Source organism: Zingiber officinale, chromosome 1B (genome assembly GCF_018446385.1).
Source record: "Zingiber officinale cultivar Zhangliang chromosome 1B, Zo_v1.1, whole genome shotgun sequence".
Lineage (NCBI taxonomy): Eukaryota > Viridiplantae > Streptophyta > Magnoliopsida > Zingiberales > Zingiberaceae > Zingiber > Zingiber officinale.
The window spans coordinates 11,535,049-11,547,815 of NC_055986.1; the positions used below are offsets into that span (position 1 = coordinate 11,535,049).

A 12,767-nucleotide genomic window follows, 5' to 3' on the forward strand; every position below is an offset into this window, starting at 1 on the left:
AGAAATAAATTTCTACAACTTAATTCTTGAATTATTTCCCTTTTTGTAGATCTTGTTCCTTTGCAGTAAACACAAAATAAGAAACTTTTATTAGAGATTCTGATAAAGAATTATGAAAATCAGATTAGGATTTTATCATTAATAAATTGCTCACCAGGCGTTTAAAAAAATTAGTTGTTCATTTTACCATTATACCACTATTGATGACCTTGTGTAGGACATGCACTCAGAATCTAGTTTAATAAGTCAACTCGAAGGTTAATTAATTAAATTCGGGAAATTGCGGCTACGCGCAGTTCATAGCTCGGAAAGGCCGGTCTGGACTGGAGAAGGTCAACAATATTTGGGTAACATATAATCAGCCGGTTACATCTGAGTGAAATAGCATTCGAGTCCGGTTGATCCATTTAATTATAATATCGGGTCATATTTTTTAAAAAATATTAAAAAAATATTTTTCTAATAATTTTTTTATCTAAATTAAATTTCGACCCGATCGTTACCGTCATTATCTCACACTTACCAATTAAACCAGCTTTAGGGTCAAAATAATTTGAATAAAACAACTATAAATTAGGTTAAAATAAGGAAAAATGGTTAAAAACTTCCTATAACAAGCTATTGTTCCTCCCCAATCCAAGTTTATTTCCACTCCCTATGTATAAACTTTAATTTATTTTAATTTCCTAATACATATCGATTTATATAATTATATTTTATTTTTATAGGCAAATATTTTAAAAAGAGATATAATTCTTTCTAAATTTAGCGTACTTAAATTAGACTCTAATATATTTTTTATTAAATTAAGTACGACTAATTGATTCAGTTTATGTCAATCATTAATATGATTCTCAATCGATTAGTCAAGTAAAAAAAAAGTTGTGCTCAATTAAATAAAAAATATATTAATTTATTTTTAAATTACGTTGAATTTAAGAGGAATTATTCGGATTTTTCTTTTTAAATTTTTTATATTTATAAAAATAAATATAATTAAATAAATTGATATCCATTATATTTAATTACAGAGAGTGAGAATAAATATTTTTTTTGACATGATGATGCACGGTAAAGTTTAAATAATGGTTAGAAATTTTAAAACAATTTATTATTAAAATAACTATAAAACCATTTTGATTAAAATAATTTCAAATTTAAAATATATAGATATATTTTAGATTAAAAAATAATGAAATATAAGATGAGCTAACCAGCATATATATGTTCAAGGCTCGGTTGGCTTTTGTCATCTTACATCTGGTGTCACGGTCTCTAGATTTTGTTTAATTACCACGAGACACCAGCTGTACTCGCTAACATACAGCCCAACACTGTATTATTTTATCTTAAGGAGCTACCCAATCCTCACTTTTAATCACAATTAATTAATCATAATCAAGTTAATTACTAGGACGATGAAGAGAGCACGATGAAACCAGAGATCTTTGAATCAAAATTCGATCGATTTCAAAGAGGAATAATAATTTTAAAAAAACACTTATATATTGTGAATCAGAGAAAAAATTAATACTTTTTAAATCACTGTTACGATGAAGCCAGAGGTTTATAATCGGTACGTTATTATCTCCCCGTGGGATGAACGAGCTGAGAGAACACGGCGGTGGTGGTCAGGGCATCGGCCTCCTCGCCGGTCCCACTTCCTGCGACAAAGCTGTCGCCGTCGCCGGCCGCCGATGCAGGCTTAACGGCACCCTCATCTGCGACGGGGTTCCCGCTCTCAAAGCTCTCTTGCAGCTGAAGTGCATACTCGAGGTTCCACAGCACGCTGCCCATGGAAGGCCTGTCGACTCCGTGCTCCAAGAGACACATCTCCGCCGTCTCCGCGAACTTCTTCAGGCACTCCGGGCTGATCTTCCCTTCGAGAAGGGGATCGACGATGTCGCCGAGGACTCCTTTCTTCTGGCAGTGCAACGCCCAGTCAGCGAGGCTGACCTGCTCCCTGGGAAGGCTGGGGTTTAACGCTGCCCTCGCGCAGAGCACCTCGAACAGAACCACGCCGAATGAATAGACATCGGATTTGTCGGTCAATTGCTGCCGCCGGAAGTACTCTGGATCGAGGTAGCCGAAGCTTCCCTTCACCACTGTGCTGACGTGGGACTGGTTCATGGTCGGGCCGGTCTTCGACAGTCCAAAGTCGGAAACCTTGGCCACCCAATTCTCGTCCACCAGAATGTTGGTGGTCTTGACGTCTCTGTGGATGATCGGGTACCTCGCGCCGGTGTGCAGGTAGTGAAGCCCTCGGGCAGCTCCGATGCATATCTCTAACCTCTGCTTCCACGACAGGGGAGGCTTGTTGCTCTTGTAAATGTGCTCCCTGAGAGTGCCGTGCCCCATGTAGTCGTAAACCAAGATCATCTCCCCGTTCTCTTCGCAGAAGCCGATGAGGGAGACCAAATGCTTGTGCCTCAGCTTCGAGAGCATCTCGATCTCGGTTTGGAACTCGTTCACGCCTTGCTCCGAAGAAGGGTTGGATCTCTTGATCGCCACTTTAGTTCCCTCGTCGATGATTCCTTTGTAGACTTTCCCGAATCCTCCGACTCCTATAACGAGTGACTCGTCGAAGCTCTTGGTTGCCTTCTTGATCTCTGGGAAGGAGAAGTACCTGCAGTTCGCGGCGGCCAAGTTGGACAAATGGCTGCTCGCGGTGCTCTTGCCGGATACCGTGGAGTTTCCGGTGTAAGAGTTGCCGCCGTAGAGAGGAAGCCAGTTGCCGCCGGCTGAGTCATTAACGTCCGTCCTCTTCTTGCGCTGGTAGACCACGAGGAAAATGGCAAGGGCGACGCTGGCAACTGCAGCTCCACCTGCGGCTCTGGTGATTATGTGCAGCTTGCCGTTGGGTTTAGACTCGAAGCCGGGCTGGTCATCCTCCAATTCCGCTTCCGCCAGGAGAGCAGACGGCTCGGGATTGGGGCCTGCCAAGTTTCCGGCATTGTCGCTCACCTTAAAGATCTCCAATCCGTTGAGAATGGCGTCGTAGTACTCGGGTTTGGCCGAGACAGAGGGGTGCAGTGCCACCCATATCTGGTCTTCACCGGGCTGATCGGCGACGAACACCGCGTAGTCCTTGTGCATGGGGACGGCCGTCTCAGAGGTCCAACCGATGACGTCGGCTTGCTCTTGAGCGGTTCGGTTGTTGATGAAGATGTCGAACACTCTCTCGTTGACTTTGGTCATCTGGAGCTCGCAAAAGTGGAAGCGGACGATGTAGGTGAAGTTGGCGTCGATTTGGAAAATCCATGTCAGATTGTAGTTCATGTTGACCTTCGGGTCAGGACCCATCGACCTCGCCGTCTGGTAGACGTCGGTAGGGGCGAAGTAGTCCGGCGATCCTTCTGGGTATTGGAGCTTGAGATCGTTGCCTGCCGCGAAGGTGACGCCAAAACCGGCACCGTAGAGGTAAGGGGAGTCGTCGTACCAAGTCCGGCTAAGGCTGGAGTCGTTGTTCGGCGGCACGTACTGGCCTCCGACGTTGAGCCGGTACATGGTCAGCACGGCAGAGGTGCCGACCTCCACATCTTGATCCGAGAAGCCGACCAGTTGCGCGGGCTGGTCAAAGATGTCAGGCATCGATATGACCTCGATGCCGTTAACGAAGGCGAAGGAGGCGTTGTACTTGTCGGACGGCGTGAAGGTGAGGCTGATGCTCCCATCGGAGGACGGCAAGATGGAGAATTCTTTGATGATGTAGGCCTGCGTGAGGGCCTTGGCGGTGACGTAGGCGCTGAAGTTCTTGAGGAGAGTGATGCCGTCTCCAGTGGAGACGGAGAAGTAGGAATTCTCCGGCGGGAGGCCGTTGTAGGTGGAGGGGTAGAAGTGAAGGCGCAACCAGTGCCGGTCGGACTTGTTGACGGCGAACCTGTAGGTGGACTCCGAGGAGAAGATACGCGCGGTCATGTAGGGGACGTCGGAAGGGAGAGATGGGTCTTGAAACACAGCGGTGGCGGGAGTCGAGTCCTTGGACGTGAGGGTGGTCTTGGAGGAGGTGGAGTCGGCCAGCCATTTGCGCCCGTCTGCATCGGCAGCCTCCGAGGAGGAGCCGCAGTCGAGGAGGATTTCGTCGGAGGGCACATAAGCGCCATCAGACACACAAAATGCCAAAACTAGAAGGATAATATGTAGGAACCGGAGAAAACCGGAGGAGGGGTTCATGATACCGGCGATGCTCGATTACTGACCGGGAATTCAATCGGATTAATGAATTGGATCAGTCCATGGAGAAGGGAGGATGAGGGGGCAACAGAGGAGAGGAGAGAGGAACTTTTCATGAGCCTCTCTGCGTTCTCGCTCTGCCGGTGGGGACGTTGGTTTGGCCGCTCCAAATCATTTGTTTGATTTGGAAAAGAAGAAGAAGAAGAGGAGGCTTTGACGGGAAATGGGAGGTGGGGCGTGGCGGGAGCTGGAGGAGAATGAAAGGCGGGAAAGTGGGCTATTATTGGCTGGTTGGTTGGCGGGAAATTATTGGACGGAAGAATGGGTCAAACTCGTAAAGGATGACGTGTCAGTACAATAGCTCACGAGCTATTGTACCGTTTTAAATAATTCGTCACACCATTCTAAATAATAAATCAACGATCTTGATTAATTTTAGGATATTGTGAAAGAAAAGGTAAATATTGGGAGGAGAATGAAAGATTTTCCATTTTATCAGACGCTGCGGAGTTTCTCGTCGGAACAAACAATCGCTGCGAGACTGTGGGAGCTTTCACGAGGTTTTTTTCGTTTCTTCTTCCTTCTCTTCAATTTTATGATCGCCTTGCTGATTTTTTTTTTCTTTTTTTCTTTTTATTTCTCAAGTTCTGAGTCAATTTTGCCCTAAATCCACTTCTAACTTTGCAGCGAAAAGGAGATGATTTATTTTTTTGGGGGTTATTCTAAAGTATGTTGGAGAGGCACGATATCGGATATAGGCGATATGGAACGAGTAGTATTGTATTTGGGCAAAAAATCAAAAGGACGCCTCAGATTTTACAAATCACAAAAAGGACGTCCCTTTTTCTGAACAAATCAAATGGGCGACCCTACCATAATTTGATTTTGAAATTAGCTCTAGAGGCGGAGAAATCTCGTATGAGCACAAGAAATACAATACAAAAAAATGAAATCAAATATAATGAATACACAATTTTACATAAATCTTGCTTTGAGCGCTTTCTTATTGCTCAGGAATTGCCTCTTGTTTGATTGAAAATGCAGCAACACTTCTCCCTCAACTTCCTAAGATTTGGCGTGTGGAAATTTTCACTCCCCTTTATATGACTGCTGTTAGATGTGATTTCCGCCTACTAACCGATTAACTTTTCTTCCCAATTGATTGTCACGTCATAATTCAACCGTTCGACCGCCGCTATTTTTCAAACACCTAATCGATATGTGAGTCATACCAATCGATTCGGCGATTCCTAATCGATTACAAAATCGATTCCGAAGCTTTCTGTTCTCTCAAGAAAACATAGCTAATCAATTACCCTAATTGATTACCATGCTGAATCGATTACCCAATCTATTCCAACTTTTCTGTTTGCGGAGAAAGCAACGCCCAATCGATTGGCATTGTTTGGATTAATTACTTCAATCGATTTCAACCCTTCTAATTTTTGCGAATCAACCTCCAGCCTAATCGATTGGAACATACCCCAATCGATTAGGCACTCAACCTAATCGATTGACCTTGGGCTAATCGATTGTCTAACCCTAAACTTTAAACTCGAGTTTAGGGTCCCTTTATCCAATCCTAAAGTCATATGTGACTAATTAGGACTTCCCGTTGCCTAGCATCTGGTCACCCTTGACCTGTTAGAGCTTCTTCATTAGGTGTCCGGTCAACCTTTGATCCACTTGGACTTTTCATCTCGTGCCAACTCCCATTGGACTTTTGATCACCAAGTGTCCGGTTAACCTTTGATCCACTTGGACTTTTCTCTTGCCTAGCCTGCTTGGACTTGCACTGCCTAGTTGACTAGTTCCCAACTAGATCTTCACTGCCTAGCCTCGTTAGGTCTTTCATTGTCTAGTTCTCAACCAGGTCTTCACTATCTAGCCCCACTAGGACTTCAATTGCCTATTTCCCAATTAGGTCTTCACTGCCTAGCCTCCCTAGGACGTTCACTTCCTAGCTTCATTCATTAAGATTTTTTCGTTGCCTAACCTCCGGTTAAGATTTCTCGTTGTTTAACCTCCAGTTAGGACTTCCCTATACAAGTATCTGGTTCTTTCTTGACCTACTTGACTTCTCTATCACATATTGTCAAATATCGAAACTCAAGCTCGATCCAATCCGACCTTAGTCAAACTGGTCAACCTTGATCCAATGACGATTGCACCAGCACTAAACTTTTACACTAAACACGTTGCAGCAATTACTAGATAGCTTTTACATAGTATAAATCATAAATCTTAAGCTCACCATAAACACGTTGTAGCAATTACTGAGTAATTTCTAAACGTTATAGCAGCTACCAAGTAACTTCTACACGTTATATCAGCTACTCGACAGCTTCTACATGGTATAAATCTTAAATTCTAAACTCAACCTAAACACGTTGTTACACGTTGCAGAAGCTACTTGGTAGCTTCTACAACAACACTAGATCAAGGGGTAATTTTGGGATAAAATCATGGGAGAGACGCCCATTTGATTTTTTTTTTTTTGGAAAAAGGGTGCTCATCTAATGTATAAATCCTAAATCCTAAACTCAATCATGAGTTGATGCTTTATGTTGTAGAAGCTACCTTGTAGCTGCCAACCACGTTGGATCAAAGGGTAATTTCAGATTAAAATCATGGGAGAGACGCCCATTTGATTTTTTTTTTTTTTTTTTTTTGGAAAAAGGACACTCATATGATGTTTCTCTTAATTTGGGGCACCATCTTGATTTTTTTCCCCTCATTATTTTCATAGCTACATCGTTACAAGGATGCCTAGAAACTCGTATTTTTCTATTTGGGCAGAAACAAAACGGAGGATTGAATGAAATTATGTTTCATTCTCAACTCGCATTTCAATGTAAAAATGGCGATGTCTTCTATTGCAAACAAGTAAACTATTATGATTCGATATCTATATTAGATGAATTAATAAACACATATTTCAATGTATAAATGTTCATGGGAACCTTAAAAAGTGAAAAGATCTAATTATCATATGCTACTTGTAGATTGAAATCCTTGATTGGTTACTTTGCTTCAGTAGCTTTTGAGTTTTCTATACTGTGTTCGCTAATATCTGCAATGATCTATTGCCTGTGGTAATGACTGCGAATAAATTGCAATCATTCTGCCATCTCAATGAGCTGGGGAAATGGCTATAGCTGAAACTGTGATTTACACATTTTCAAGTTTGCTTGACAATTTTCCTCCTGCAAAAGAACTTCTCACATGAACACTTAGACTTCATTTGACAGTATTTTTGGACCAGGGTAAATTTGCTTCTCACTATGTTTATTTCTATCTGTAGTTTTTTTGTTTTAATTGAAGTACCATAACATTCTATGATACTCTGCACTCTCCCTTGCATGCTTTTATTTCTGTGTGTCCTTAGTAATAATTCTATGATATCTTAATGGGTTCTGTGTTCCCCTCTCTTTCTAAATCTTCATTCTAGTCAATAACATGATTTATAAATTAAAACATGTATTACATCATATGAATACTTTTTATTGGATATTGAAATAATCAAATTAGAAGTGGAATTTGGAGATTCTGTTGTCAACTAACATGGTACCAAGACCTAACTTCTTTAGTACATCTCTGTATAATCATTGTGTTTATCTAACACTCATTGTACTTTTAGCACTAGTGATTCACTCTGAAACTGCAGTAAACAAATTGAAAAGATCTGTACCTAACACTTCCATTTGAACAAGTAGTTCATTGATCTTAAAAACAAACTGTGCTACAGATTGCATGCCAAGATCATTTGTTTAAGCCTGTTAAAATAAAGCTTTCTTTTTGATCATCCTATCATTAATTCTGTTTGCCAGAATATTCTTGGCTCTCAAGTCTAATATTGTAGTTTCAAGTTATCATTAATCATTATACAAATTGATTTGGTGGGTGACAACATGTGAACATGATCAGAGAGACTGAAATGCTGTGATCTGTTAGTCCCATGACATTGGAATGTGAAATTCATCAACTTTTTTTTATCATGGGAAAGTGTGACTAGCTACTCTCTGTGATCTTTGATTGCTAACTGCTTCATGCTCACTTCAGAATCATATATGAAGATGTTTGACACTTCAAATAGACTTCAATTTTAAAGTATACGAAGTGGAATTTCTAGATATTGTCTATATATTCAACATGTCTAAATCATAAAAGTAATGTCTCTACAGCACAACTTCATGAATAACAGATGGCTACTTTTGCATGCTTCTTTCGTTTCAGGGTTTCAAAGTTCGTTCACTGAATAACAGATGGCTGCTCATAAAATTGCACATGCTGCGCTAAAAGGTCCTAGTGTTGTTAAGGAGATCTGCATTGGCCTCACACTCGGACTCTTTGCCGGCGGCCTGTGGAAGATGCACCACTGGGACAAGCAGAAGAAAACAAGAGCTTTCTATGACATGCTGGAGAAGGGCGAAATCAGTGTTATAGTTCCAGAAGAATAATCAGCCTCTATTTTTCTAGCTTTCAGAAGAGTAATCTAGTTGAATACATGTCAAAATTCTTTGTTTTAAAATAAAAAAAAAACTACATTGAGTCTATTGTAAGTAATCTTACTTATCGAATCTTATTCTAATTGCTAAGCAATAGTTCACATCTTTACTTATTGCTCTGTTGCACTATTGCGTCGGTCATAGATATCATTGGCATCAAATTGATTGGCCGTTAGTGACTTGCAATGGCCACCATCGGCGCTTGGCCGTTGCTTTTCCAAGGCAATGAATGGCATTTGGGGGACGCCGATAGCCAACAGAGTCAATGGTGGATACGTGACGTCCAATCTCTGCGTCGAGTAGTCGCAAAAACAAGGCTCTGCTTCTTCGGAGGGCAGTGACAAATTTGACTAAAGCAGGAGCAACAGTTTTCCATATATTCTATCGCAGAGTGCCCACCTTCTCCAATCCAGCGCCACTGATTTGGGATGGAAATGGCAAGGTGCATGATCTCAAAAGGCTGCAAGTGGAGTGGAACGACGGCCACCACCATTAAAGAACCCTGCACCTTATGCCTTTGTTTTGAATAATTGATCAGGAACAGGGGAAACTGAGTTTGATCATTGCTCCTCCATCGAGTGAATGATTGTGACACAATGTCGACACTCAGGCTCCTTACCAATATTCTTATAGTGGTAAAAATCACTGTCAAGCTTTTCTAAAATTCATCTTCAGTTTTAAGTATTTTCTTTCCAAAAAAATTAGTTCCTATCATGTTTTTTTACATACAATCGACAATACTAAACTAAAAAGATCAGTATATTTCGACACTCAGTCAGACAACTTGGTGGATGCTCCCACAGTAGTCACTTTGTTGCCAAATGCCATATCACTGTTTATGAGATGAAGAGTAAATTATCCTATCTCATTATCCACATACATTATTATGGACAATGAGATAGGACGATTTACTTTTGGCGATTTGAACCCAAAGTAGAGTGTCAAATGAGTAGGAAAGCGCTTGAATTGAACTGAGTCATCGGCGACTCAATCCGATAAACGACAATATTCACTTAAATTTATCTTCAATAACACATTGTTTTACTATTAAGATGGGTAATGGGATTCGCATGCATCATGGCATGAAATGAACCAACTCAAATATTCTCTGGCTTAAGGGAGTCTTATTCACAGATATTAGAGATGGCATGAAATGAACTCTTAAAGTTCTTGACGCGACGTACGTGGACAGAAACAATAGAAAATGATGCTGATAATTTAGATTAAACAGACGTGGGTAAAAGTATATATTCCTGGATTGCTATGGACCACTTAACAAGAATAGTTTAATTATTGCATTGAGACTTCGATCGAAATTATGAATCGAAATTAATAATTAAAATGTCTGAAATTACCAAAAGGACTGCGTAGCCTTTTCTCCTTGCAAGGGCGACTCTGTCACGCCCTGTGTGAAAACGAAGGCGTCAACGGAATCCTTCTACCTCCCCCAAGGCCAAGCTGATAATATATATAGAGACCCCCTCTAGCATCGGGGAGTGTGGCATCGACTGATCGTCTCCGAGTTGTAGCATTTTAATTAGTGTCCATGGGAGGGGAAAACGAAGAAGGTGAGATGATGCTTGTTCAGAGGATCTCGGGGATCTATGAGAGGATCTCCAAGCTGGGGAGTCTGAGCCCATCCGAGGAGGTGGACGGGCTCTTCACTGAGCTGGTGCATTTGTGCATCCCTGTCGTCGCAATTGAAGTGTGCGAGCTGAGTCCGGAGGTGCAGGCCATGAGGACTAAGCTGATCAAGCTTTGCGGCGAGGCAGAGGGGCTCTTGGAGTGCCACTACTCCGATCTCTTGGCCTCCTTCGACAACCCTCTCGACCACTTGGAGCTCTTTCCCTACTACAACAATTATGTCAAGCTGAGCCAGCTCGAGTATACCCTCCTGGCGCGTCACGCTCCGGCGCCTGCCCGCGTGGCGTTCGTCGGCTCGGGGCCCCTGCCGCTGAGCTCCATCGTGCTCGCCGCGCGTCACGTGCCGGCGTCGGCGCAGATCGACAACTACGACGTCGACGCGGCGGCCAACGAGCGGGCGCGGCGCCTGGTGAGGGGGGACGGCGGTGTTCCTGGCGGCGCGCGGCTGGAGTTCCACACTGCGGACGTGATGGACGTGACGCTGGCGCTGCGGGGGTACGACGTGGTGTTCCTGGCGGCGCTCGTGGGCGTCGAGCGCGAGGAGAAGGCTCGGGTGGTCGAGCACCTGGCGCGCCACATGGCGCCGGGAGCCGTCCTCGTGGCGCGGAGCGCGCACGGGGCGAGGGCCTTCCTCTACCCGGTGGTGGACCCGGCGGAGGACCTCAAGGGCTTCGAGGTGTTGACGGTGCACCACCCGGCCGACGAGGTCATCAACTCGGTCATTGTCGCCAGGAAGCCAACGCACGGCGGGGTGCATCCGCCGGCGCCGGCGGTTCTGAGGCCCTGCAAGCGCTGCGGGATGGTGCAGGGGTTTCATCACTTAGGCCACGAAAGCATCATATAATTAAGAGGTCGATCGGCGGCGCGCCGGAAGAACTTCACTACTCTAAATTAATTACTTAATTATATATCTACTTTAGCTTTAATTTAATGATGTATCAGTGCTGCAAGAAGTCTTTTTTTTTTTTTTTTTTTTGCCAAGGAATAAGTGGCATTTCTATGTTGTCATGCATATCATAAAATAGCAGAGTCTGAATTACAGTCTTAATTTATATGCAATTATAGCTAAACCTAAACCCTACAGGAACCCTGCAATCTTGTCTTCTTGCAAAAGAAAAAGTAGATGCTTTTGGTCCGATGCTACCTAAGAAGATTGATTTGTATGATAATATTTTATAATCAAGACGATTGCGTAAAGACGTCGAGAGAGAGAAAGCGTGTGGAGCCATTTCTCACGGCCGAGAGCTCGCACTTTTAGACCTGCGAGGCCCACGCATGCAGCTGTTCAGAGGACGATGATGTAACGAACAAATTCCATATATCAGTAGTGGTGCAAAAAAGCAGCACGTTGGTAGAGGTTGGTTGTTCGTTAATTAGTTAGTTGAGCAGTAGAATTTTCAGCTTATTTGCTCAGGAAGGAGCGGCTCTGTTGCTATATATTACCAGAAAGACATATTCAGGAAGGAGCGGCTCTTACTCTCCTGTGCTAGCTCCGCCACCTTCGTCGCTTGGTTGCTGTCTAATTTGGAGGAGAAGATAGAAGAACCTGCTCTAGTTCCGTGATCAAATACAACGGGAGAACTCTGGAGGATTTGAAAGAGTTAAAAATGAGAGCAAATGCCTCTATGGAGCTCGTAAGAAGGAGCTGTCAAATTAGCTGGTGAAACGGAAAACAAATCATGATTTTCTACGTATGCGGAGGTCAATCGTCCTGTTGAACGGAATTAAAGTCAAAGAGGTCAATTATAATACCTTGATTGATTTGCCCAAGGTAAAAGAATTTATCATCTTAGTCTGTCGGATCCAGTGCTCTGACTCTTCCAATAAGCCCATCCCATCCCATCCCAGAATGTCAGCTCTCCGGCCATCACTCCACTAAACCAGCTTTCTTTCAACTTTTCTGATCGGTCCACCTGACTCTCGCTCCCAGACCCAATTCTAGGAGCTCAACTTCTCTACGCAATTCTAGGAGCTTACCTCTCTGATCCGACACCCAATTCCATTCGGCCTCACCAACTTACTATTCAGCTCCCTGATCCGACTCCAGAAGCCCAGCTCTATTATTCCTTAATAGAGCGCTCTGCTCAGCTCCATTCAGCCTTGTCGACTCACTGCTTAGCTTCCTCGACCATTCTAGATAGGTGATTCGCCTCTCATTTTGCCTAAATGGGATAGGTCCTTTAGCCCCATAGATGTTCCTCTCACGGGCTAGTACCATAAATACTACAGTACTTGAATTGTTAGAGCACATGAAGCGATATGATTATATCAGATACGGAGTATGGGCAGTGTCATATAACGGAAATACAGTGATGAATATTTTCTCTACTGTGATATGACACTTAATTAATGAGGAGAGAATATCATTTCATCAAAATTATATAAAAAGCTCGTTCCAGGTCACAAGTATGCAGACATCCACGCTCACATTCACTAACTGAT

The 12,767-nt window shown here is 43.1% G+C and overlaps 3 protein-coding genes across 3 annotated transcripts; 2 read left to right on the forward strand and 1 right to left on the reverse strand.

Annotated features, from left to right (window-relative positions):
- Positions 1-1,487: 1,487 nt before the first annotated feature.
- Positions 1,488-4,446, reverse strand: LOC122050743 (receptor-like protein kinase ANXUR1). Its single transcript, XM_042611629.1, has one exon. It carries the CDS (start codon positions 4,171-4,173, stop codon positions 1,585-1,587), a length of 2,589 nt encoding a protein of 862 aa, XP_042467563.1. The 5' UTR covers positions 4,174-4,446; the 3' UTR covers positions 1,488-1,584.
- A 3,963-nt stretch (positions 4,447-8,409) lies between these two features.
- On the forward strand, positions 8,410-8,771 carry LOC122050765 (cytochrome c oxidase subunit 5C-like). The gene has a single exon (XM_042611647.1). The coding sequence runs from the start codon at positions 8,439-8,441 to the stop codon at positions 8,631-8,633; it is 195 nt and encodes a 64-aa protein (XP_042467581.1). The 5' UTR covers positions 8,410-8,438; the 3' UTR covers positions 8,634-8,771.
- A 1,378-nt stretch (positions 8,772-10,149) lies between these two features.
- Positions 10,150-11,412, forward strand: LOC122050754 (nicotianamine synthase 9-like). The gene has a single exon (XM_042611638.1). The coding sequence runs from the start codon at positions 10,228-10,230 to the stop codon at positions 11,167-11,169; it is 942 nt and encodes a 313-aa protein (XP_042467572.1). The 5' UTR covers positions 10,150-10,227; the 3' UTR covers positions 11,170-11,412.
- Positions 11,413-12,767: the final 1,355 nt, after the last annotated feature.

What these genes read in the sequence shown, in the direction of transcription:
- LOC122050743 (XM_042611629.1), bottom strand. Translation starts at nt 4,173, where the DNA reads ATGAACCCCTCCTCCGGTTTTCTCCGGTTCCTACATATTATCCTTCTA.
- LOC122050765 (XM_042611647.1), top strand. Translation starts at nt 8,439, where the DNA reads ATGGCTGCTCATAAAATTGCACATGCTGCGCTAAAAGGTCCTAGTGTT.
- LOC122050754 (XM_042611638.1), top strand. Translation starts at nt 10,228, where the DNA reads ATGGGAGGGGAAAACGAAGAAGGTGAGATGATGCTTGTTCAGAGGATC.